Genomic DNA, 27,778 nt, shown 5'->3' with positions numbered 1-27,778 from the left:
AAAAAATCCACACATATATAACCTTTATTGTCTCTCCCTAATACACATTAACTTAACATTTTAATTAATTGATACATGGATTATTTTCATTAAGAGACTGTCCTTGTTGTATGCCATCTATTTTTTTTTCAATGTTCACAGCAACTATGTACTTCTAAATTTCTTAGTGACTCTGTCAGGGTCTAATTTTCAAGGTACAGTTACCATAGTTATAAGCTAGAATTTTAATCTATTAGTAATCTACTACATCTCAGGTCTCCTTCAATCTCAGAAATAAAAAGCACCATGCAAAACAATGAAGATAATAGTAGGCCCAACTCTAACTACCATTCATGTAACCATGAACTTGTATAAACCACGTGATTTTTTAAAAATTCAGATTATTCTGCAAGTGTTTGATGCTTCATTATATTAAATAATGATTCAATGTGTCTAACAGAATGGGAATGTTTACTCTTTATGAGAAATGTTTAAATATTTAGAAACATGCTGGAAATATATAACTGGATGGGTGTGGGGGTAGCACATGTCATTATATATTTAAATCTGTTGTCCTTTGACAGCATTGCCAGCTGATCCCCTGATTGCAAGCACATTGACAAGCACTTGTAAAACATGATGTTGCACAGCAAAAAGAGCATAGGACTGAGCAACTAGCAGTACTATGTACTATATGTATGTATCTATGAACTTGAAAACTTCAACCAACCAACCTAGCTGATTCTAGTTGACTTCAAAGTCTTTGTGTGGGCTTATCTGAAGGCAATAAAGCCCCCAAAGAGTCTAAATAATGTATCATTTTTTTTCACTTTTAATGAAGAGACAAATACTAAGAAAATCACAGACAGTGAGGACATAAGAGAGGTCAAATTTGACAGTGACAGTGGACAGTGAGGACATAAGAGAGGTCAAATTTGAGTGACTCCCAGAAGTAGAGGCCATATCTCTAGACATAGAAAATTTAGAAATGTTCAAATACAACAATTGCAAACATTTTATAACACCAAGGAATAGCACTTTATTAAATTATAACCTTATATGGGTGAGCTAATACACCACAAGGTGTTTGAATTCTAAATTCAAGAGTCTTAGAGTAAAATTTCAGTTCCCTTAAAAAGTAATTCTGTGATTTCTGTGAGATGAATTTCTGTGATTTTTCAGAAAGTCATTTAATTTCTTTGAGATGAAATTTCCTTCTCCATAAAATTTGTTAAATCATATCTACCTCTCAGAATATTATGAGCATACAGTGTGATTAAACATGTGAACCTGTAATATGGTTTAGCACCTCTGGACGAGGTAGGTTTGACTTCCACATTAGCAGCAGCACTGATTGTGTAAACATGCATGTTTGTACATCTCAGAGACCTGGGAAGACAGTCATTGGACTGATACTGATTTGATTATATCAGCATCTTGTTACGTTGTGGTTAAGAATTATTCTACATTTGTAAACTATTTGTCACAGTGCATGGAATTTAGTAAATAACCAGAAGAGTTAGATATAATTATTTAAGCACATTACTGATATATAGTTTATTTTCTTTATTTTTACACTATATAACCAATGAAAGTTACTTTCTGGAAATTAAGAATCCCCTTCCAATATTCAGGTAGCTTAGAGAATTTCTAGATGTTGAAATCATAAAAGTTTTTTTCTCTAAAAACCCTACTAATACCCATATTGAAATGCCTATCTAGGATTTTTTTTAATGTAGGCAACATTTTGCAGAACCAAGTAAGTTAAGAAATTAAGTAAGGAGGCTAGCGAAGTTATTGTCCATAAGCCTTTACCTTCCAACCCCACACTCATCACTCCTTTCAACACCACCCTTTTATGTCTGGTTCCTTCATCAAGGACATACCAGGGCCAGGAATGGGTGTGGGTGAGTTGGTGAGCAGGGGAAGGGGGGAGGAGATACGCGGTTGTCAGAGGGGAAACCAGGAAAGGGGATAACATTTGAAATGTAAATAAAGAAAATGTCTAATAAAAATGAAATAAAAAATAAAAAAAGGACACGACGCTGCAATAAAGTATTGTCCTGCCAAGTTATAGATAGAGATATATCCCATGGGTAGCAAATACAATCCTATTTTATTCTCTTGGCAGCATCTTTGTGGATGTAAACCAGGTAGCTTTGAGACTTCTTTCTTTTTGAACTCATTGTAAATAGAAATGGATTAACCACACAGACCAGCATTTTTCTGATTTTCCGACTGCTTCCAGCTATAATTGTGCATGCATATGTGGTACTTTACCCAAGCTGCTCCCCATTTGTCAGTGAAGGCTATGACACCTTTAAAAAAGGTGTCAAAAGCAAGGCCTTTAAGCATGACATTCCCAATAGTGCCACTGTGATGCTTGATAGGATGGGTAAACAGAAAAAATATTCTAGAAGTAGGAAAGATAGTTCTTGTCATCTGTCTAGCCTCAGTTGGATTTTTCCTCCTCTTCTTCCTCCTCCTCCTCTTCATACTCTTCTTCCCCCTCCTCTTCTTTAATTTCTATTCCACTGCCATATTTTTTTCACCTGGGATTGGAAGACTTATTAGAATTCTGATTGATGAGTTCTGGACTTGTAGTCGTCTGAGAAATCTGGCAACAAGGCAGACTATTCGAAATGGTCAAATATTGTCTTCACATCTACTCCTGGCTACTCCTTAGGAGAATTTGAGCAAGTAACTTGCACTCCCATGTCTGGTCTCTTTCTACGTGGTCTTTAATAAAATTGCTCTAATTACATTTTTTCATTTGGTTTTTGAAGACAGGGTTTCTCTGTGTAGCACTGGCTGTCCTGGAACTCACTCTGTAGACCAGGCTGACCTCAAACTCAGAAATCCACTACCTCTGCCTCCCAAGTGCTGGGATCAAGTGTGCTCCACCACTGCACTGCCACAGCTTTATTTACTTACAGAAGGCTAATAGAATGGACGGAAGTGCTTTAAAATTATCAGTCACAGATCACATTAAAAACATCTCTGATACTGTATTTTACAATCTAGTAAGTAAAAAGAGTATGCATATCCACTTCATCTTACAGATGATGATCAGACAACATTAACAGGCCCTCATTCTGGAACACAGAATGTATATGCATGTGTGCACCAAGCATGTTTGTGTTATCACTCTACTCCATTTAATTATGCATCTAAAATTATTTTAAATATTGACTCTTAATAATTTTGTGTATAGTAACAGTATTATTTACTTCAATCCCAATTACAATTCAAAACATTGATGGAAACTGTAAAATATGTCACTATGGTTGATAACAGATGGGAAATCCTTTTTAAAGTCTATGATGAGAATGTAAAGCAACTTTCCAATTATCAAACATGTTGCTAGGAATGAAAGGCACTGATTAAACATCTCATAAAGCAGGCCCATGTAGTAGTTCCATATTTGTTTTGCTTTAATATGAAAAATGGAGATTTCCAGCAAGAAATGTTGTTTGCATCACATGCCATAACAATCAATCTTGTGTGGAATTTTCATGATGATATAAGTCCCTTGCAGGCATGGATCCTTCAGTCTCACTGTAGGGGACATTTTACAGTCTTTGTGTTACAATCTGTCTACAATGTCTGAGATGAAGAGGCATCTGCCTCCAGAGTTTTCCCATTAGCATGCATAGTAGAAACAGTAGATGAAAGACTGAGCTCAACAGTACGATGAAGATCCCTGATTTCAATTAAATTGTTAGCTACCACAAAGGTCTAAATTGAGATTATGCCTAATTCTTGGATAAGGAACATCCCAACTTCAAATGGCTACTTCCAAAGTGCCCAAAGCTAGTCCTTAATGTAAAAGGAGCACATGCATGCAGTCAGGTCCATCATTGCCCTTTGCAATAGTGGCTTTGGGTAACTTACTCAGTGACTCTGAACTTTGGTTTCTGCTTTGGTAATTATGGTCAACACCATGGACTTCTAGTACATAGAAAGACTGAATGGAAAGACCTGGCACATATTAGGTGCTTCATAAGTATTAACTGGTTGAGTTACTAGTGTAAAATTTTGCGGAGACTGTGAGCTTATTGAAAGATGGGTGGCATTTAGCCTGAATTAAAATATGTGACCCAGAGATACATATAGTATGTGTTGAAAACATATTTGTTGAAAGAAATGGAAGCCCTAAGAGATGAATGGATGAATGAATGAATGAATGAATGTAACTGAAGTAGAAGAGGTGCCCAATTTTTCTCAGAGAGAGAAATAAAAAAGTGTATTTCTAACTATACAGACATCTCAAAAATCCGTGTAAAATATTCAAAGGCTATGATAATGTTGGACCTTTGGACAACACCACAGAAATAAAATGTGATCTTTCAAGTACATTAATGTCTGATGGTGAAACTAGAAACCTCTATCTCCTTTTAAAGATCCCCAGGTCTCAGTCTTGGCACCCATCAAGCCACAACAGCTTTAGCATGTCTTGATGTGAACCTTCCAAATGCCAATTTTGCTTGTTGAAACATTAGCCAATATACATCCTTCAGTATAAAATCCTCTTAATGTCTGATTGCTCTTCTTAAGGAACTCATGCTGCTTCACTTCAAACTGTGAATTACCTTTAATTCACAGCTTGAACAGACTGCCAAATTTTGTTTTCTCTGCTCCCAGGTGGCTGTTCCTGATGCAGTGGAGAACTTCCAAAAATATATTAAGTCCTTTGGAGAGGTTGGCAAGATGTGAGACGCAGGCATACAAGACAGGTTAAAAGCAAGTGTTATCGTTTCAAAAAATGTTTTGCTTTGTTTTTTGTTTGTTTGTTTTAGCTCAAAACTCTGAATGTCTACAACTACTGAAACTCACTGAGGTTACCAGATTTTTCACAGAAGTAAATTATTGGATTAACTCAAAGTGATTATTAGCATTGCTAAATTTCAAGGACCAAATCATGTGTTTTGATTAAGCATTAATCAGATTAGAAAATAATATTTTTTTTCTGCTATAACACAACTATGTTGCTACCAAATTTCATCCAAGTAGCAGACAAAATACCTACTTAAGAAGGAACTTCTGAAATTGCTAGAGAATGTGGGTTATTGCTGTGCAATAAGGCAGAGCAGTTCATAAATCTCAAATCAAATTCTCGAAGGAAACATTTTTGATGATGAAAGTTTTGGCAAGAGGATGGTCATAGTTATAATGAATGTGAGGGTGTTTTTGTTGTTCAATTGGTGAAAATTCATCTAAAAAATAATGTTTTGTTTCTATCGGTTATAGCATTCTGAAAGACACATTCTCATAAACTTGCTATTCTCTATGGTAATGAAATCTTCATAACATTTAGAGAAAGTTTAGAGATGATGATAGTTGAGTTAAATAAAGCAATTTTTTCAGTTTTGTTTCTTACAAAGCAAAGGGGTGTAATTTCTTGTGGGGCCCATTCCTACCAGCCAGCTCTGCCAGTTTCCTTAAAGGTTTGTATCATGATATAAAAACCAATATGCATGCATGCTCTCTCCTATATACTCCTACTGCTCCCTTTCCTTTCTTTATTTAACTATTTTTGACAGAGTTTCATTTGGCCCAGGCTGGCCTCCAACCTGAAACACTTGATCCTCTCACTCTTACACCCTACATTCTGGGATTATAGGCATGTGCCAACAAGCCTAGCCAAAATGTCAAATTTGTTGTATCAAATTCCCGAACTCATCAGATCACAATGCAAAAGAACAGTCCAGACTTGTAGGAAGTGAGGAAGAATTACATACACAGACTCTTAGCCTACCTTCACATTGTTTTATCTGGAAAACAGTGCTACCTGAATAGTTTTCTGGAGGCCAAATGTCCCTTTGAGATAAGGGTGCATGGTTAATTTATCTTCCAAGTGGGACAGAGACTGTATTATAGCTCCGGGATAAGTATAAGATCACCTCGACAGATAAGCTCAAAACACATTGGTCATTATTTAAGGTTTCTGCCATTTATGTAATAGCATAGCTCCCTTTCCTACTACCTAGAACTACATGCATGTGTTTATTCCTGCAATAAACATATTAACTACACATATGGAAACTGTAGCCAGATAAAGTAAATCTGATTTCACATTGCCATCATCAGGTCTCTGGATTCATGGTGTGTGTTTCCAGACACATAGCCAACACTATAAGCAAAGGTACTGATTTTATGGCAGGAAAAAAGCATCATGATTATATCTGACTTTATATTGGGGCCTGTATGGAAACTCTCCAGACATTGTCAATAGCATGTCTTAAAACATAGAGTTGCTTAGATAAGAGGGGTTCTGGATGGTTTCCAATTGGTCAGAGTCCAGTTGCAAATAACCAAGTTTAACAAAGGGATTTGATATTTGGAGTTGCTGTCTTCTCAACAGTACTTACAGAACAACTGAAATCAAAGGCTAACTGAATGGACAATTGTAGGGTTATGGAACCCATCTAGAATTCTTTTTAGGGAAACTGAATATATTTCAACTGCTGTTGTTGATGGTGTTGTTGCTGTTGTTGTTTTAAATGCTTCTCCAAATTCATATATAAAGAGGCAAAGAAAGGCAAGTAAGAATGTCATAGTGGAAAGTACTTTGTACTGGTTAATTTTGTGTCAACTTGACACAAGCTGGAGTTATCACAGAGAAAGGAGCTTCAGTTGAGGAAATGCCTCCATGAGATCCAGCTGCAAGGCATTTTCTCAATTAGTGATCAAGGGGGGAGGTCCCCTTGTGGGTGGTGCCATCTCTGGGCTGGTAGTCTTGGGTTCTATAAGAGAGCAGGCTGAGCAAGCCAGGGGAAGCAAGCCAGTAAGGAACATCCCTCCATGGCCTCTGCATCAGCTCCTGCTTCTTGACCTGCTTGAGTTCTAGTCCTGAATTCCTTGGTCATGAACAGCAGTACAGAAGTGTAAGCTGAATAAACCCTTTCCTCCCCAACTGCTTCTTGGTCATGATGTTGTGCAGGAAGAGAAACCCTGACTAAGAGATACTTGATGATATATGATGATTATTTTGATGAGGCCATGCAAAGAAAATCCAGGTTTTGTTTTCTCCTCTATTGGCCTTTAATAGGCTCCTTAAGAATCTGTAAAGTAACATGATATTTGATGTGTTCACTGAGAGACTGAATCTAGTAACTGATATATATCATATAGTAACTGATATAATATATATATATATACGATGTATGTAATATATATGTAATATATATATATATATATATATATATATATATATATATATATAGTACATGATACTCATTTTAAATATATAACTCCTATATTCCTGAAAAAATTGACCATCTAATACTCATGGGTTTTCCTCTTTGGGGATCAAAAAATATTTCTGTAGGAGATTAGAAATGTTGGAAGCTGGGCGTGGTGGCGCAGGCCTTTAATTCCAGCACTGGGGAGGCAGAAGCAGGTAGATTTCTGAGTTCGAGGCCAGCCTGGTCTACAAAGTGAGTTCCAGGATTGCCAGGGCTATACAGAGAAACCCTGTCTCAACCCCCCCCCCCAAGAAAAGAAATGTTGGAGTCCGAGTATTTTAATGATTATAACTCAGACTCTCTGTGCACTGGAGCACTGTCAGTGGGGGTGGCCGACTGCTGGTTCTTCATTTCTCTAAAAATTATTAAAGATTAAAGTTAAATACTAGTTTATGTAGTTATATTTAATTACTAAAGTATATACTTATATTTAAAATCTAACAAGCTTTTGTGGGGTTATATATGTGTATACACATTTTCTCATTAAGTTGATTCATTTCCTTTAAGAGATTCTTTGTACTTTATTATTATTATTATTATTATTTTTGGTTTTTCGAGACAGGGTTTCTCTGTTTAGCCCTGGCTGTCCTGGAACTCACTTTGCAGACCAGGCTGGCCTCGAACTCAGAAATCCGCCTGCCTCTGCCTCCCGAGTGCTGGGATTAAAGGCATGCGCCACCACGCCCGGCTTCTTTGTACTTTAAAATAAATATAAATTACATTGTGACTTAAACTCACATCTTCTACATCCAGTGCCCTCCCTCCCCCACAACAAAATACCATGACTACAGTGGAACAGAGACTTCTAAATTCAAAGTCAGATTCTCTTGTCTAATGAAAATTTATAGATTTAATTGGATTAGTTAAGAACACTATATGTTAATAATGTATAGCAAGTATACCTATTTCTCCAGTAGGCCGATTAAGTGTTTGGGTTTACTCAAGGAAAGAGTAGCAAATGACAAGAACAAATATTGAATCTAGGTAGTTGCAAGCCTGCACTCAAATGCATAGAGGTGAATGATCACTGGATCAGTGCCCACATGTGCAGTTCTTATAAACAATCCATACTTGAATGGAAGATCTGCATCTTGTCAAGCAGGAGAAGCAAATCAAGCTGAGGAAAATGAATAGACTATCTCAGCAATTAAGGGATGCTGTTTTCCAATGCTCTAATCTCTTGCTGCTGTACAAAGCAATAGGTCACATTCCTTAGATATTTGCTGACCTTGAATGGGTGTTTCTCATAGCTTGTTCGTCTTAAAAGTTACTTTTGACCAACTTCTCAACTTTGGCAGTTAGTCTACACTCAGAATGTCCCTAATCACCTTCGGGATTACCCTGCCAAATAGAATATCCTAGAAGTTGGCTTAATAGTGTACCAAGGTAAAATATGAGAAAATAATAATAATGAGTGAACTGATAAGTATTTGAAATCTAAAATCAAAACAATTTAATTATGGCTCTGATCTCCCTTGCACTAAACCAATATCTTCCCATAAGAAGGAAAGTTTCTAAATGCAGTCTGATGGATAATACTTGGAGGAGGCTCAATCATACAATGGACTTAGTACCCTCAAGACTTATTACAGACAATTTAATCTTACCATCTTCACTGTATGCTCTATAGTAAATGCTATTTTCTGAAATGCATCCTCCAACTTTAAGTCACATTTGACACATTTCTTTGTGTTAGGTATAGACTATCAGAATATTTAAATCTCTGGCCTATTTGGTAAACAGCATATTTCACAATGGAATTATAGCATACATGCTTTAGAAGTAAGGTCATATTGCTATTAAAGTACAATTTTATATTCTTCCTTGTTTGTAAACTTGCATTGACTTCCTGAATATATGTTTATGTATCTTATTATTTTTAGTAGGAACATGGTAATTTAGGAGTGGCAATAAGGAAATAAGATCTGTGGCTCATTCATAAAAACAAAAGGGGCAGTTAATGTGATTAATGTAAAAACATGAAATGCACAGTATCAGAGACAATTTGATTCTAGCATGCCCATTAATGTGGCCATTACATCAAAATCATGGTTTTATTATTCCATTTTCTTGTTTTGTTTTGAATTGTAAAACCAAGGACTTTTGGTTGTTAAATTTTAGCTTTTAATCACAAGGTACAGGTCAGCTGCAAAAATCAAACACAAACAACAACAACAACAACAACAACAACAACAACAACAACAACAAGAAAGGACTGGTGTTCAGGTCAGTGATTTGAGATTTAATTACCACACTGCAACAAGAAGATAGAGTGGAAGTACCATTGGCTATGTCAACATCTTGGTCAACTTGGAGACAGTTCCAGTTGTTTTATGCAATTATTCATGATCTTCCAATAGGTGAGCAATTCATGTCAAGTGTGTAATTAGACCACTTGTGTATCATAAATTATTTCGAAAATTTCAAGTACATACTATTAACAGAAAAGTCAACTTTCATTTTCTATTATTAGGAAAGAAAAAAGTTATGACAGAAACACTCCATTGATATACTCTTGGGCAAATGGGTATTTTAAAAAATCTACAATAGTTAATCTGAGGAAATTGGTTTTCTATAAACTCCTCTTCTGGTTGACACTAATAAAAAAATGAAGACAATGCATAGTGAATTGCATGGCTCTGACTTCTAAACATCACCCTTGGACTCTGCTATATTTTTCTCAGCCTTCTTGACTGTTCTTATTTGGCTATAACACACAGATGACAGATCATCTACAAACAGTGGAGTCTTGCAAGTCACATTGCCTTTCTTGTCCATTCTTTGTCCTTCATAGTAGCTGGACAGGCAGTTGTACTGAAGTTACATGAAGCTCAATACCCCATCATAATGTGAAAAACCAATGTTTGGACTGTTTTCACTAAACTAACAGTTGTTTTCAGGTATTGACCTAGACTATGTCTACATAATTAGATATCTGATTATTGACCACATTCATTTTTACTCTTACTTGCTGACCACAGATACTTTGGTATAAATGATTGTGTCTACTGAAGATGTATATTTGTCATCCTTCCCCAGGAGGTGACAGTACTAGGAGGTAGAAGAGATAATTCTGTCACAAAGGTGAAGCTTCATGAATGGGATTTGTGTCTTTCTAAGAGCTGTTTCAGAGAGGCTCTTGCCACTTCTACAATATGAGGCTATCTCAACACATACCTCTGACTTTACCTCTGACTTCCTAGAGTCTAGAACTGTTAGGCATCCATGTCTTCTACTGATAAACTGCTCAGCTTATGGTATATGTGTTATAGCAACTGGCATGTACAAAGGGAATGAGAATTTGATTACTGCCTCACTAGCTTGAAAATAGGAGTAACGTTTCATAGTTACAAAGAAAAAACAAGGGAGTAGCAGCTCAGCACTGGAGTTTGGGAGGACAAATACTCACGACCTGAGTGGTACTGACTTTGTGGAAGCTCTGCTGCTTGGGTCACTCCACTCTAAATAGAAAGGACACAAACAATTACTATTCATGGTCTTACTCTCAAACGAGTATCACAAGGAAATTATTTTCTAAGCATGCAGCCCTACCAGATGATTTCATACCCTTCTGTCATAATCGTGGATGAAAAATAGGAACAAGAATAGTCAATCCCAATGTAACCTTTCCTTACCATTATTCCCTTATGTCTTAATAACATTAAGCAGAAAAGAGGAGGAAAGTAAGGGAAGTGAGAATATGGATGGTTGGCATAAGAAAGAGTTGGAAAACAAAACCCACTTACTTTGTAAGGTAAATCCTGGTGTCAGATGCTGCGATTCCTGTAAGGAAGACCATATAATATAGACATCATTAAAATGATATGGGGGTAAGGGGAGTTATCTGTTATTTATAAGGATATACTACTAATGTTTTCAAATAAAAAAAACTGTTAAAAATTATATTAGCTAAACTTCTCTATGTGGCTGTATTTGTACCTACTAGCCAAGGCTGCTACAAGAATTTTGAAAGAATGACACCTTATTATAATTTAAAGTAAGGTTCATGTCTATTTGGAACTGTACACTACATGAGAACAAATGACCTATATATGTAAAATTCAAGTGTATAACATCACTTAGCTAGGCAATGATACCTCTTAGAAAGTCAAGGAGACTTGGTTCAACCAAATACATAATCATGTTTTTTTTTTGTAAAAGTGCAAACATAATTATAATGAATAAATATATCTAGTTTCTTCCTTGGTAAACAGTCTTTTTTTTTTTTAATGTGAAAGTTTTAACTTAGTTCAAAAGATGTGTTCACCAAACTTTATTACAAGCCTGTTGAGGTAGAAGTAATTTGAAATATGTTAGCAGACTATATTATTGAAAGGATTTAAATTTTATTTGAAAGTACCTTTCACAAAATTCATTCACTGTTTTGAGAAATCTAGACTTGCACTTATGAGTCTTGCTGGGAGCATGGCATACCTGTGCAGATCTTGGCAAATTTGGAATGTGAAAGCATTAAAGTAATGCTCAGAAATAGTTTGAATGAAAATGCCCCCTGTGGTCTTTGACACTTTAAAACTTTGTCCCCAGTTGGTGGTGCTGCCTTGGTAGGTTTAGGAGGTGTGACCTTTCTTTAGGATGTATGTCCCTGGAGGTCGGCTTTGAAGTTTCAAGGTTATGTGTTATTACAAGTTCACTTTTTAAGGTTGGAGATAAGAGCTTTCTCTCATCATTCATAGGTGCTTGCTGCCACACTTCCTTGTAATGATGTTGAGAGATTTTTATCCCTCTGGATCCACAAAGTTTCCTTTGTTATGATATTTTATCACAGCAATAGAAAAGTTACAAATATATGAGGTTGTACATAGTACTGTATGTAGAATATGCAAGGACTGTGTATAGAATATGCAAGGAGAAAAATCAAAGGTAGTTAGCTCAAGTAAGGTTCTGGGTTTCATCACTATCACTACAAAGAAAGTAAATATAAAATTGCCTTTATCAGAGTCTCTGCTTTGAGTAATGTGTTCATTAAGGTATATCTTACCCTACACAGAAGAAAAAGGAGCACAGCATAATTTATCTTAAAAAAATAAGCAAAGAACCATATGACTATGCTGTGCTTTATCTGAAAGTCAAGTTTTCAGTCTATTGTATCCGTTTCCCAAGAAGTTTGACTTCTGTGATGATTAATCTAGAAAACTATAATCAACCTAGCTAAAGATTGTTACACTAATTCTGCTTAAATTTTCCTGCTTAAAGGCTTCAAAAATTGAAAGAAACCTGCTTTTTGAATACTTTTGTTGGTACTATAATCTTTGCCAGAAAAGAACAAAATAAAAAAAAAAAAAACAAAAAAACAAACATGGACTGGAAAGGTTTTTGGCCGGAGGAAGGGATCCATTATAGTTTATATAAACTAATATACCACCAAACGTGATTCTAAATATCTATGTTTCTACCCACAGACAAATGCCACTTTTATCTTTCCTTAATTAGAAAAGCTTCTATACATAATGAATGGAGATAAATGCAGAGTCTCATGGCTGACTGAGATGCTGAGAATAAGTGAAAGGTGAATACTCAGCTTTAAACAAGCTTTAAAAATTTATGCCACACTGTCTAAAGTACAAGAAACTACAGAAGAGAATGAACTATTGTAAGAGCCAGAAGAGAGAGAGAAGGACTATGAAATGCTCTCTTCAAGACACTGCACAGCTATTCCAAGCATGATCTCACAGAACCCATGGTTGCTTGCACTGGGCCTGCACAAGATAGGGCTGTCAAAAGCCAATTGTGGGTTGTGGATGGGTTTATGGAACCTATCTTCCATGCTGAAGTATTGGCAGCTAATGGGTTTTAGGGGAGAGATAGACATTGTCTTCAAGAATCCAAGGAATAGCTCTTAAACCTGTGACTACATAGAGGGGCTTGGTTAGGATCATTGGGTCAGAAATAAAACAACAAAAAAAGCATGTTTGTGGGTAAAGGACTTGTATGGAAGAAAGGGGTTTGACATATTTGGAAGGAAAATAAGGGAACTGAGGGCTGGTCAGAGTAACTAGAATGTAGTATATACACATATATCTGAAATTGTCAAAAAGAAATGTAATTCCTAAAAAGGAAAAGTCATGGAAAATATAGCTGAGCGTTATGTTACCATCCAGGATGACAGGTTTTATTACATTTCCTACATATATACATTGTACCCTTCTCATATTTACTTCCTCGCTACTACTGTCTTTTGTCCCTCTGTCACTAGAGAACTAACTGCTTTTTGATAAAAGTTCTCTAAAGTATTGAACCATCAGCTCTATGCCTTAGGAAATTACAGATGAAAAGGAAGAGAATTTGTCTGTAGAGGTCATATCACAGAAAATCAATAAGGTGTGAAAATAAACAGCATAAGAGTCCATGGAAAATGGGACAATAAAGTCAGAACTTAAAGACCATACAAGTCTATATCCGTTTAATGGGAGGAGAAAACGTTCTTCTTCTCTGTGTTCTTATCCCTTGAGGGTACAATTGCTGCCTAATACAATAACTGGTACTGATAATAGGTCCAAAATTATGAAGAAAAACTGTAGTGTATTCAACATAACCTTCTAAAATGGCAAGAAAATATTAATTACACTTCAAAATAATCTCCATCATGTGGAGTCTCTGAAACTATCAAATAATTTCAATTACTCAAAACATCTTTCTTACATAAAAATGAGTTACTATTTGTATCAGCTTAACTTTAAACAAGTATTACTATTTGGTCTTTCTCGAAAGGATTTTATTACAAAGATGCAGAGCAAGTGTAGACTTGTATATCTTCAGGAAATTAAACACAGGTTACAAAGTCAATCAAAACAAACATATGATAGGAGAGTAAAACACACAGTCTTTATATTTGTCTTGTAAACTGGTTTTTAAAATGGTCTTTATACTTAAACAATCAATTGCTTCAGTGCACTGAATGTAGTGATGCGTGAAGCAAATAAGTGGATGAAGTCATTCCACACTTTTGAATAATTGATTTTATATATTCTTGATGTTGATTTTAATGCTAATTTGGATAAATCATTTTTAAACAAGATATATAAGTAAAGAAAACACTTTTAAATTTTGCCAATGTCATTGTATATAAATACACAACTGTAACTGTATATACATACCATAGTCCTGGAAAAAAACTACTATGTCCATACAATAACTGTTATTGTATGTAGTTTTAAAAAGTCATCAGACATGCATCTCAGTATTTCTTTCACATAAATAACATATATGCCACTGCATAACAAGGTCAAGCTATAGTCACAGACTCATGTAAAGCTCTTTTTAAATAATCACCTGTATAACAACAATATGATCTGAATTGAATAGGATCCAGCTTTAGAGTATTAGTTAATTTTTCTCATAGAGGGCTAGCCAGTAAATATCTTAGGGGTTTGTTAACATGTTTTATTGGCTGTGTTCTGAAAATGCTTGATTCATAAACATATTACTCACAATAAGGTGTTATTTTTCTTTTGATTTCATTTAGCATTTCAAACTGCAAAGATCCAAGGGATCCAGCGCTATCTCTGTTCTAGAGGTCATTTGTTCCTGCCAACCTTCTCCCAAGGATATTGGTTCTTTCTCAGTTCTACTTAGCATATGTTTACTTTCCTCTTTGTGAGGATTTACTGCAATTGGTCAGCAAACTTTAACTGAGAATTTTTAACTGCCTTTTTAAGTTTACAGTTTCATAAGTTACTTAAATTGAAAAATCATACACAAACATACAAACACACACACACACACATACACATATGGATGAGGAAAATGAAACTTAGAAGACATTCAAAAAATTAAGCAGCATAAAATTGGAAGAATTAGATTAAAGGCATCCATGATTGTAGTCTTGTCCTTTGCATGAGCTCTGTCATAACTAAATACCAAAAAACCAAAAGAAAAAAACCACCTACCAAAAAATCCAAAAAAACATAAAAACAAAACAAAACAAAAAACAGGTTTTCACATCGTAGTATCACAATATTATATTAAAAGAACAAACAAACAAACAAACAAACAAAAAACGGAATCACTGTCTTATTCATATTGAATGAAGACATCCACCGTTTAGAAGATATATTTTTTAGTGAGTACATACCATTCATGTCCTTTTGGGTCTGAGTTACCTCACTCAGAATATTTTCTTGTTCCATAAATTTGCCTGCAAAACTCATGATGTCCTCTTTCTTAATGGCTGAATAGTATTACATTGTGTAAATAAACCACATTTGCTGTATCCATTCTTCTGTCCTGGAACATCTGGGTTGTTTCCAGTTTCTGGCTATCACAGATAAAGCTGATATGAACGTAGTGGAGCACGTGGCATGGTGGGGCATCTTTTGGTTATATTCCCAAAAGTGATATAGCTGGGTCCTCAGGTAGAACTATTTCCACTTTTCTGGGAACCTCCAGATTGATTTCCAGAGTAGTTTTACTGTTTGTAATCTCACCAGCAATGGAGGAGTGTTCCTCTTTCTCCACATCCTCCCAAACAAAAACCTGAGTTTTTGATCTTAGCCATTTTGATTGGTGTAAGGTAGGATCTCAGGGTTGTTTGAATTTGCATTTCCCTCATGACTAAGAGCTTTCAACATTTCTTTAAGTGCTTCTCTGCCATTCGAGATTTATTTGTTGCGAATTCTCTGTTTAGCTCTATACCTCATTTTTTGACTGGGTTGTTTGGTTTTTTGAAGGTTAGCTTCTTGATTCTTTATATATTTTGGATATTAGCACTCTATCAGGTGTGGTGTTAGTGAAGAGATTTTCCCAATCTGAAGTTTGCCAATTTCTCTTATTGACTGTGTCTTTTGCCTTACAGAAGCTTTACAGTTCTGTGAGGTAACATTTATCAATTCCTGATCTTAAGACATGCATGATAGGTACTCAGTAATAAGTGGATATTAGCCAAAAAATACAGAATACCTAGGACACAATCCACAGAACTCAAGAACATTAAGAAACCAAAGGGCCCAAGTGAGGATGCTTCAATCCCACTTGGGAGGGAGAAGGAAATAATCACAGGAGGCAGGGAGAGGGAGGGACTTGGATTGGAGAGTGGAGGGGAGAGGGGAAAAGGGGACCATGAGTAGGTATGGGAGAAGGACAGGAGAGAAGCCCTTGGGGCCAGCATAATGAATGGAAACATGCAGTCTTGGGGCGTGGGAGGTGGGGGGATCCTCTAGAAAGTGCCAGAGATTTGGGAGGTGAGAGACTTTCAGGACTCAGTGGGAGGGACCTTAGATAAAATGCCCAACAGTGGGGAGAAGGAACATGTAGAGGTCACCTCCAGTAGAAAGACAGGACCTCAAGTGGAGGGATGGGGTTGCCATCTTGTAGTCAAAAACTGTGACCCAGTATTGTTACTGTCTAAAAGAATTACAGGGATAAAAATGGAGAAGAGAATGAGGGAAAGGGAGTCCAGTGACAGGCTCAATATGGGATCCATCTCAAAGGGAGGCCTCAAGGCCTGACACTATAACTGATGCTATGATATGCTTGTATAATGTCTGAGAATAGTGACATCTTTCAAGGTAGATGTGACAAAAAACAAAACAAAACAAAAACTAGTGGTGATAAATTGTTACTGCAAACTGCCTAATAAGTTATTTCAAATCTTGTCAATAGATCTGTAGAAGAAAAAAAAAATGCCTATGTGGTATCCTGGTTCAAAAGGATCAGTCTATTAGTAAGCAAGGACTAGAGAGGTGATGTAGAAAAATTAAAACAAAATGAGATGAATGAAGAGTATAGCTTTTCTTAAATTCAAAAACATATTTGAATGATGGATTGTTTATCCAGTGTTCTTTAGGAGATGGTCTCTTGCTTCCTTAGCTCTAGGCACCATTTACTTGAACAGAGGTAGGGCCTGGAGAGTGAGATAGAGACTCCCCACCTGGGGATCCATCCCATCATCAGCCACCAAACCCAGACACTATTGCACATGCCAGAATGATTCTGCTGAAGGGACCCTGATACAGCGGCCTCCTGCGAGGCTATGCCAGTGCCTGACAAACACAGAAGTGGATGCTCACAGCCAGCTACTGGATGGAACACAGGGCCCCCAATGGAGGAGCTAGAGAAAGTGCCCAAGGTGCTGAAGGGGTCTGCAACCCTATAGGTGGAACAACAATATGAACTAACCAGTACCCCCTGAGCTTGTGTCTTTAGCTGCATATGTAGCAGAAGATGGCCTAATCGGCCATCATTGGGAAGAGAGGCCCCTTGGTCTTGTAAACTTTATATGACCCAGCACAGGGGAAGGCCAGGGCCAAGTAGTGGGAGTGGGTGGGTAGGGGAGCAGGGCAGGTGGAGGGTATAGGAAACTTTTGGATAGCATTTGAAATGTAAATAAAGAAAATATCTAATAAAAAGACTTTCTTTCTTTCTTTCTTTCTTTCTTTCTTTCTTTCTTTCTTTCTTTCTTTCTTTCTTTCTTTCCTTCCTTCCTTCCTTCTTTCTTTTTTTCTTTCTTCCTTTTTTTTCTTTCTTTCTTTCTTCATTTGTGGTACTATTATGAGGGCAACAGAAACTTCAAATTATTTTTAAGGCATCAGAAGACCAGTGTTATTTTATAATCATAAATTCCACCAGAATATTGGTTCAACGAATACAATGAAGTTAAAGGAAAGGAAAAACACCCAAGGGGGAGCATCATCATAGAAGTGGGGATTCCAGAGGGGAAACTGGGAAAGAAGATAACATTTGAAATGTAAATACATAAAACATCCAATAAAAATTATATTGGTAAAGAGAAATTAAAAGAGTAGGAATATTAATTGTCATAACCAGAAAGCCTTTTCCCACACAACTGAAGTGAACCAAGTCTGGGCAATATTAAAAGCATTGTGATTCAAAAAATAAAAGGAGCACACACACACACACACACACACACACACACACACACACAGAGAGAGAGAGAGAGAGAGAGAGAGAGAGAGAGAGAGAGAGAGAGAGAGAGAACGCTCATCGCTCATCACTGCTGGGACAGGCCATATAGCTTCTGTAGAAGCAACTGGATCAGAATCTTCCCTCTGCTTGAGAAGCTTAACACCTGTCTCACAAAAATTTCTACCTAGTGATAATAATTTGCAGAAATAGGGAACTCAGCTTTTCCTGTTTTAGTGTAAGAAGCTTTCAGCTTTAGAATACAGCAAGTTTATTTGTTCCCCTGTAGCGTGTATCTCTTTTCCAGGTTGAGACATTCAACTTTTCTTCCAAAGTTTCAGCCTTGAATCTGTCACTATCTTAGATGCTCCCAAGGCAGGAATCCTGACTGCCTGGGGCTTTTTTTACCTCTTAGTATTCTGTTCCAGGTATGGTTAGATAGTTCCAAGAAGGGTAGCCCCTCAACATCTTCAGTCTGGATGCTCTGATACTCTATTGATGCAGCCTAACAGGTAGTGACAAGATGATGTGCATGCCCTTTATTTTCCTCTACACAGTTGAGGCAGTTAAATAATATTTCTTCATCCACAGCGAAGTTTACTATGGAATTGCTGCCTTGTTTTATCCATGCCAATCATCCAGTGTATCTATAAATTCACAGCTTCACACACACACACACACACACACACACACACACACACACACGCAAATCCCTACAGTCTTCCAACCCTTTGTTATCAGCAGGCACACCATCTCAGCTCTTTCAAACACTATTTTGAAAAAGAAGTGCTGTTTAAATCTTGGTCAAGTCTTAGGGCTCATAGACAACATGCTTTACCCTAAGAACAGGGATAATTAAACTGCATACTCACTATTCCAGCAACAGAGAGATAAGTTTTGTGAAATAGAAGGGAGTCAGCATGTGTAGGGTTCTCCAAACATTTTCATATGTAAACACTAAATATAAAAATCATTGTAGTGGTGGAAATAAAGAATGGTGCTGGGGAGGGGTGTAAAGGATTTGTTAGTGAATATCTTTTTAATAAGTAAGTTACATAAGTCTTCTTTTCAGTCTTTACAGGTAACATAATTCGTCATTTCAAAGGTAATATTAGTAAGAACTCTCAGGTAGCACTAAAACATATTTTTTTCTCCTATAATTACCCAGTTCAAAAGGAGCCTTTGATGTATGAAGAGCTGTAATGCAAGGAGATACTTCACAGCTTCATTCACAGCAGCTCTGCTGAAGCAGAATTTGTAAGTATTATTCTGACAAGCGCTGACACAGAATTCTCCCCAGTACTATTTAAAATGGGGGAGGTAAGTACATTAAACATGCACACAAGCTTTAGAAGGGATGCTTAACCTACTTAGAAGATAGGCTGTTTCCAAGTGTTTTTGACTTGGGCATTTGTATCCAGTTGATAACATTCATGACAAATGACAAATGCTGCTTATATATTCATCAAAACTTACCCCAAAGTAACTCTACGTGATAAGAGTTTTCAGAAGAATTCTAATTACTTGGTGTTTTTACAATACTCACTGATCTGTTTAAAATGCATGTGGTCTCCCTGATTACAGCTGGTCTCTAAAATATAATCATTTAAATTCTGCAAAAAGATCGCAAAAATGGGGAGGTTTTATCAAAGTGTAAGATGTTTTTTGTTAGAAAAAAGACGTTGTAGAGCTAATTTTATAGAATACTAACATGTTATTAATAATATGGAATAAACACAATCATTGTTAATGTAGTGCATGAGATGATGGTGATTCCTTTAATGTTTGTTGATCATTCCACAAGGCTATATTTCACACACACACACACACACACACACACACACACACACACACACACGAAAATGAAAGAAACAAATAAATAGAAGTTCTTATTTTGCCAAAAGTTGACTAAGGAATGGTAAGCCCTACCCTAGAAAAGAAGTGGTAGCTCTTTTCATCAACTAGTTTAATCAGAGAAATAGTTTACCCCTTTTTACCACTATTTTCTGAAGGTTCCTTTGAGTTATCTAAATTTGTTTCACGTAGTGCAAATGATAAAATCACTTTTCACAGGTACACCATTTCACCTTGGTGTATTTATACTCCATATGCTAGGAATCAGATTATCTTGCATCTCATAGTTGGAAATTTCACAAAGAAGTATATACACCATGGCACTTTCAATTTGGGCTGATTCTTTGTATTTGAAAATGTGAAATTTCATGCAACAGCTCACTGAGTCTATGTTGCCACAGGCACATTTGATGAGAGTAGGGGCAGTGTAGTTCAAACATAATTTTCTGAAAGTTATTTTCAGTAAGAAACATCAGAACAAGGTCTTTCACTTCTCAAAATAAGTTAGACAAGTAATGTGTTTCAAGCTCACAACGGACTTTCTATTATTCATTTTATTAACAATTAGAAATTATGAATCTATTGTTCTGTTTTTGCTGCCCCTGAGATAAGAATGTCCATGAATGCTTACATAAGTACATAGTGACCTTTTGCCTGTCTGGCACCTAGAGATGAGTACCTGCTCAAAGAAAAAAGTCAGAGTTTTTGCAATTAGGTCTAATGCTGACTAGCTATACTCAACATAAAGCATCACGTTATCACTTTCCATATGTATATATGCAAAAATCTCTGGACTCCTTTGCTTCTCATTCAGAGAGACAAAGCAGTTATTCATGCATCTATTAGATCTCTAAGGATAATCAATATTCTGTGAAATAAGGTTGCTTACTTAAATTTTTATGCTTCATTGGAATGAATGCTTGTAGTTAGTTCCAAAGACATACTACACTACACATCTCTCCCCTTTGTAATGTAGAGTAACATGGTTAATGAAAAAAGAGATAAATATTGATGTTTAACTTTTTAGTGCTTGAGAATATATTTCATGAGTGCTCTGCCATTCTGACAACAGGCAAGACATCAAAGTCAAATTCAAGAAAAATCACAAAATACTCAATCTCCTACCACATTAGACACATCTTGGCTCTTTGATTTGGACTCCAAGAAACTGGAACAATTTGTGGGTAGCCCTGATTTACCCAGTTAAGACATAAATGTTTGGTACCCTGTAGGCAGTGTGAGAAATGGTGTTATCTGGTCTTTAGGCTCTTCCTGCCTCAATTTTATTCCATGTTATCAGAGAAAGTTCCATCTCAAGTAACTAGTATATTGTCATAAGCCTTGTATTCTGCATATTTGATTCTTTAATTTCTAGTATGCAGGTACTAGTTGTTCCTTTTCTACCACAAACTAAAGAGACAATATGTAGGATCATATACATTTGACAAGAGGGGAGCATGACCATAACAATGTTGACCAAGGTCACAGACAAAATGGCAGCTTCTGTAATGGATTCTTTACTTTTGCCTTAGTAACTTTTAATAAGTAGACATTATATATTGGTCCCAAGATACAGACATGATCAAGTTAAGTTCCTTCCCTAAAAAGATTATCCTTCTAGAAAAAATTTCCAGGAACACAGGAGCTGGAGGAAGTCATTGCATGAAACACTTGGAAAGGATTCATATCACAGTGGGGTTGTAAGAGGAAAAGTGTGTGTGTGTGTGTGTGTGTGTGTGTGTGTGTGTGTGTGTGTGTGATATTTTCAGAAATGTATACTATATCTCATATGTTAACTGTTTAAATAATGAAATAATGTGTTGATACTACAAATATTAAATTCTTTATCTTCAGGGAATTCAAACTTATGAGACAGTTACAAGTTTTTACTAAAATTAGGTGATAGTAGCACTGCTTATATTACATTGATATTATATTTCTGTTACATCAGGAGGAGCTCAAAAGGCAAGAATGGGATAAAAAGAGCTACCTGTGTGATCCTAGTCAAGCTGTTTGCCCACTCTGAGCCTGTTTTCCCATTTGTAACAAGAAGGCCATGACTTGCACAGTCTAGATTATTTTTTAAGTACCTGTGCTATTAATCTCTAATTTGACATGCTTTGCTTATGCTTTGGCATGGGAGAATAATGTAAGAGATTTAGAACATATAAAGTTTGTTGGGGTCTCCCACCTCCACTAACCACTCCCCCTCCACAGGCGCACAGGCATACCAGAGTGCTACCCAGATCTCCCAGAATGCAGTGCCCTCGGACTGCCCACCATCGCTCGGACAGCCTCGGCAACTTCAAAAGACTAAAGGGCATGCTGGGAACCCTTCCTAACCCTTCCTTGTACTTAAGCAAGTCCGATCAATAAAAAATCGAGCCTTGATCAGAATCTTTGCCAAGGCCTCCATATTTCTTTTTGCAGCTCTTTTCCCTTTTAGGAGTTCCCGCTCTTCAGTGCGAATCCAGACCGGAGTGTTTCTGCAGGCAGAAAAACTCAGTAGTTTTGCAAACATTCAAATATTCTCACTCCCAGGCCCACAGTCATGGCTACAGTATTGTTAATATGAGCTGTTAGACCTATGCATCACAACAGGCCATGTAAGATCTGCTCAGAGCTGAAGAGATAAGGAGGTACCCATTCCTACATTTTCTTTTTACTGCAATATCAAAAAATATAACCAATGCAGTTTTGGAGGTATTTACAAATTCCTGTGGTTAAGAGTAAATAGTGTGAATAACTGAGTATTTTAAGATAGGAGAAAAAAATCCACAAAAGTAAAGATTTCTTTTCATAACGATTTAGAATTAAATTACTCTCACAGCCTCTGAGATGCTTCGGTTTATCTATTCTTTTTACTTTTAAGGGAATTTACTCCCTAAAAGTGACATTATACATTATGACCCTTACAAATCAACACAGCCTAAAGATGCACAGATATTAGTTTTGAAATCCTGAAAACATGGTATCCACATGTCCTGTTTATGTGAAAGAGAGCTTCAATTTGACAGGAACAATTACCTTTTTTTTTTTTTTGCTAGTGGGCTCCTCTCCTGAGAGAAAGCAATGTGTAGTGGTGGGCAGAAGGTGCTACATTACCATTAAAGTAAATGACATAGTCTCTGTATCCATGGGCTCTGAAAGTTCTCCAGGGGCAGTTAGGACTTTAGATCGCCAAGAGTAGGGGACAAGGGCATTAGGATTATCAGGAGTGGTAGCCCAAAGACTCAGCCCTAGAAGGGCAGCAGGCAAATCATTGCTCTGCCCCCAGTCTGTTATCAGTTGGGAACTGGTTTGTCGGAAGCTGCCAGTTCCTGATAGGAAAGAGAGGCAGAAGCATTAGCACATTATCTGTAGCCACCTTATTGCTACTCACAGGAAATGATGCAAAGAGCTAGGGCACACTTGTAAGGGACCTACTAAGAGCAAGACCTAGGTAGTTGCTGGGGTGATGATTCATGAAATGACTGCGGTCTGTCCAGGCTTCCACTCTCAGTCTGGTGCCTCCAAAACATCCCAGTGGATCTTCCTCTGGAAGTTGAAAGCTTTGGGATGATCATTGCTATAGGAGGGAACACCTTCCTCAGTGTACATGAATTTGGCTGTTCCACATGAGATTTCTCATAGAGAGAAGCAGAGTACATGAGAGGACATCCTAGCATCTTTCTTCTCTGGTCATTCTTAGGATAGATGTTGCATTTTCCAGAACAAGTAAATTTTGTATTAAAGCTTTCATTCAACATATACCATTATTAATTAGCTCAAGGTCCTTTAAAACCCACATAACTCAAATTTGTGTACTGATACCACTCAAGAAACATGATCCTTTCAGGAAGAGTGGGAAAATGGTATTGACATGGAATATCTTGGCATCAACAAAGCAATTGTCATATTAATATCTTGCAGAATAGGATAGAAATGTGAAAAACCTGCATTAGTATGCACCATTGTAGAAGGAAATAAAACAAATATCTAAATAAGCAAGTTCAACCTAGAAGGAAAGTCTCCACAGGTTTTTCATGAGATACTTCTTTGTGTGGTATGGCATCTCCTCCCAGGGTGCCATGTCATTGTTATCCTCAAGCAGAATTATTGAGGTGAAGTGTACAGAGCCCTGGCCCTGCGTCATTACAAAGAAAGAAGCAGAATACCTCAGCCCACAGCTGGATCTATGGTAAGGGTATGGAACTGTTAACATTTTCTGAAAGAACCATGAAGATTCACTGTATTCTCGTCTGAGATCTTATTCCCCACATCTTCTTGCTCTAGCTGCATTTGGTCTTGTGTGTGTGTGTGTGTGTGTGTGTGTGTGTGTGTGTGTGTGTGTGTGTAGAATGCTAGGATATATATATATATATATATATACATATATATATATATATATATATATATTCAGTGGTACAGATAAGCATGAGTTGCCTGTAATAGAAGTGAGATTGCTTGATGAATTAGCTACCTTTGAGTTTCCAATGCTCTTGTACATAATCCCTATAACTTCATTGGTTTGCTAGTTTGGACTAGGATAAATCCCTTCTTTGTTCTGTTGGTGCTTCTCTTGATAAATAAATAAATAAATAAATAAATAAACAAATAAATAAATGTATCTTTGTCTCCTAAGGAAAAAAAAAATCACATCACATCCAGTTCACCAGTTTCCTAATAATAACAGGCAAATAATAGCACTATGTTTTAAAGAAAGTTCTTGTAAAAGTCTTATATCATTAAATTCATAGTTTAAAAGAGCATGTACAAAGTCAACATATCAGAACAAGAGTAATCAGATTGGGAGTAATCTTGAAATTGGTATGAATCTCTCTGGATGGTTTTTATTAGTAGCAATGAAACAAGTATAAAAGACTACATTATTTTGGCATAATACATGGTATAGTCACATAAAGATTTTAGTTGATAACTAATTTTCATGGTAAATATTTTGGTAATTGGGAAAATGCATGTCATTTTAAGGTGACATTTATTACAACCCTCGCAATGTAGAAGATAATAATTCTGCTGGATACTGCATGAAAACATAATGTTCAAAAGTGGAGCATTAACCCAGATGTGCCAGTTCTGCAGAAGTATGGGAATACTACATACAAGAGAGAGATGTTGTCAGAAGAATGTTACTGTCAGAAATAAGAGGTTTGGGGGGTCACCTGGGGAACAGAATCGGCAGACACCCCTTCAGTCCCCAGAGGACTCCATGCCATCTTAGGATCACTGGGGAGCTGAACACAACATTGGTTCCAATCCAACTGCAGAATAGGATAGAAATGTGAAAAACCTGAGACAGCAGTAGGGAAGCAGAAAATTGGCCTGACCAAGGGCACAAGTCCCTTCCGGTCAGCACCAGCACCAGGTCAGGATCACCTTGGGTGCAGAATCAGCGGACACCCTCACGGTCCCCAGAGGAATCTCCATGTGATCTTAGGATCACTGGTGAGTAGAACACAACATTAGTTGCAATCCAATTGTGACAGGCCTATGAGAACAGGAACAAGGACACCGGAGCCCTTCCTGACCAGAGGCTTGGGTTCCTTTTGATCAGTTCTGGTTTACCTTGGTTTTGAAAAGACCAGACAGCTCCAGGATCCTCAAAGGAGACACCAAGCCCAGGATCTTAGGAAAACAGGATCCCAGAATAACAGGGTCCTGGCTTGAATGCCAAGAACTCTGACACACCCAGAATCTCAGGTTCACAGGAGGCCACAATCAAAGGATCACAGAGATCACAGAAATCTGGACTCTGAGGAGTTCTGAATCAACTGGGATTAGGAAGGACTGGATAGGAAGGACAGGATCCAATTAGATATAGTGAGGGCAGCAAGCACTAGAGATAATCAGATGGCAGGAGGCAAGCATAAGAACAGAAGCAACAGAAACCAAGGTTACTTGGCATCATCAGAACCAAACTCTCCTACCATAGCAAGTCCTGGATACACCATCACACCAGAAAAAGCAAGACATGGATCTAAAGTCATTTCTCATGATGATGATGGAGGACTTTAAGAAGGAAATACAGGAAAACACTGGTAAACAGCTAGAAGCCCTTAAAGAGGAAACACAAAAATCCCTTAGAGAGTTACAGGAAAATACTACCAAACAGGTAATAGAATTGAACAAAACCATCCAGGATCTAAAAATGGAAGTAGAAGCAATAAAGAAATCACAAAGGGAGACAACTCTAGATATAGAAATCCTAGGAAATAAATCAGGAACCATAGAGGCGAGCATCAGCAACAGAATACAAGAGATGGAAGAGAGAATCCCAGGTGCAGAAGATTCCATACAGAACATGGGCACAACAATCAAAGAAAATGCAAAATGCAAAAAGGTCCTAATTCAAAACATCCAGGAAATCCAGGACACACTGAGAAGATGAAATCTAAGATTAATAGGTATAGATGAGAAGGAAGATTTTTCAAATTAAAGGGCCAGTAAATATCTTCAACAAAATTATAGAAGAAAAATTCCCCAACCTAAAAAATGAGATGACCATGAACATACAAGAAGCCTACAGAACTCCAAAAGACTGGACCAGAAAAGAAATTCCTCCTAACACATAATAATCAGAAAAACAAATGCACTAAATGATTGGAGAATATTAAAAGCAGTAAGGGAAAAAGGTCAAGTAACATATAAAGCAGACCTATTCGAATTACATGAGACTTCTCACCAGAGACTATGAAAGACAGACAATCGTGGACAGATGTTATACAGACCCTAAGAGAACACAAATGACAGCCCAGGCTACTGTACCAAGCTAAACTCTCAATTACCATAGATGGAGAAACCAAAGTACTCGATGACAAAACGAAATTCACACACTATCTTTCCATGAATCCAGCCCTTCAAAGGATAATCAAGGGAAAACATCAACACAAGGACGGAAATTTCATCCTAGAAAAACCAAGAAAGTAATCCTTCAACAAACCTAAAAGAAGAACAGAAACCCAACTCTAACAACAAAAATAACAGGAAGCAACAATTACTTTTCCTTAATATCTCNTAATATCAATGGACTCAATTCCCTAATAAAAAGACATAGACTAACAGACTGGCTACACAAACAGAACCCAACATTTTGTTGCTTACAGGAAACCCACCTCAGGCAAAAAGACAGATACTACCTCAGAGTGAAAGGCTGGAAAACAATTTTCCAAGCAAACAGTCTGAAGAAACGAGCTGGAGTAGCCGTTATAATATCGAGTAAAATCAACTTCGAACCCAAAGTTATCAAAAAAGACAAGGAGGGGCACTTGATACTTATCAAAGGTAAAATCTACCAAGAGGAACTCTCAATTATGGATATCTATGCTCAAAATGCATAGATACATTCATTAAAGCCACAGTCATTAAAGGAACTTTAGCAAAACTCAAAGCACACATTGCACCTCACACAATAATAGTGGGAGACTTCAACACCACACTCTCATCAATGGACAGATCCTGGAAACAGAAACTAAACAGCGACACAGTGAAACCAACAGAAGTTATGAAACAAATGCATTTAACAGATATCTACAAAACAGTTTATCCTAAAACAAAAGGATACACCTTCTTCTCAGCAATGCATTGGTACCTTCTCCAAAACTGACCATATAATTGGTCACAAAACAGGCCTCAACAGATACAAAAATACAGAATGTGTCCCATGCATCCTATCAAATCAAAACAGACTAAGGCTCATCTTCAATAACAGCATAAATAATAGAAAGTCAACACTCATGTGGAAACTGAACAACACTCTTCTCAATGATACCTTGGTCAAGGAAGAACTAAAGAAAGAAATTAAAGACTTTTTAGAGTTTAAT

At 36.9% G+C, this 27,778-nt stretch overlaps 1 protein-coding gene across 2 annotated transcripts in view; it reads right to left on the bottom strand.

Moving 5' to 3' along the window:
• Nucleotides 1–27,778, bottom strand: part of Aff2 (AF4/FMR2 family member 2) — a 475,715-nt gene that overhangs the window by 135,649 nt on the left and 312,288 nt on the right. For both annotated transcript variants that reach the window (XM_021187671.2, XM_021187672.2), the window contains exons 5-6: nucleotides 10,973–11,009; nucleotides 10,654–10,687 (exon numbers count right to left, since the gene is read on the bottom strand). In XM_021187671.2, coding sequence (XP_021043330.1) covers nucleotides 10,654–10,687; nucleotides 10,973–11,009 — 71 coding nt within the window. The remainder of the gene's footprint in view (nucleotides 1–10,653; nucleotides 10,688–10,972; nucleotides 11,010–27,778) is intronic.

This window comes from Mus pahari, chromosome X (genome assembly GCF_900095145.1).
Source record: "Mus pahari chromosome X, PAHARI_EIJ_v1.1, whole genome shotgun sequence".
In the NCBI taxonomy this organism is placed as follows: domain Eukaryota; kingdom Metazoa; phylum Chordata; class Mammalia; order Rodentia; family Muridae; genus Mus; species Mus pahari.
Note: the sequence above shows the minus strand (reverse complement) of the source record. Positions and strands in the feature narration are given on the sequence as shown.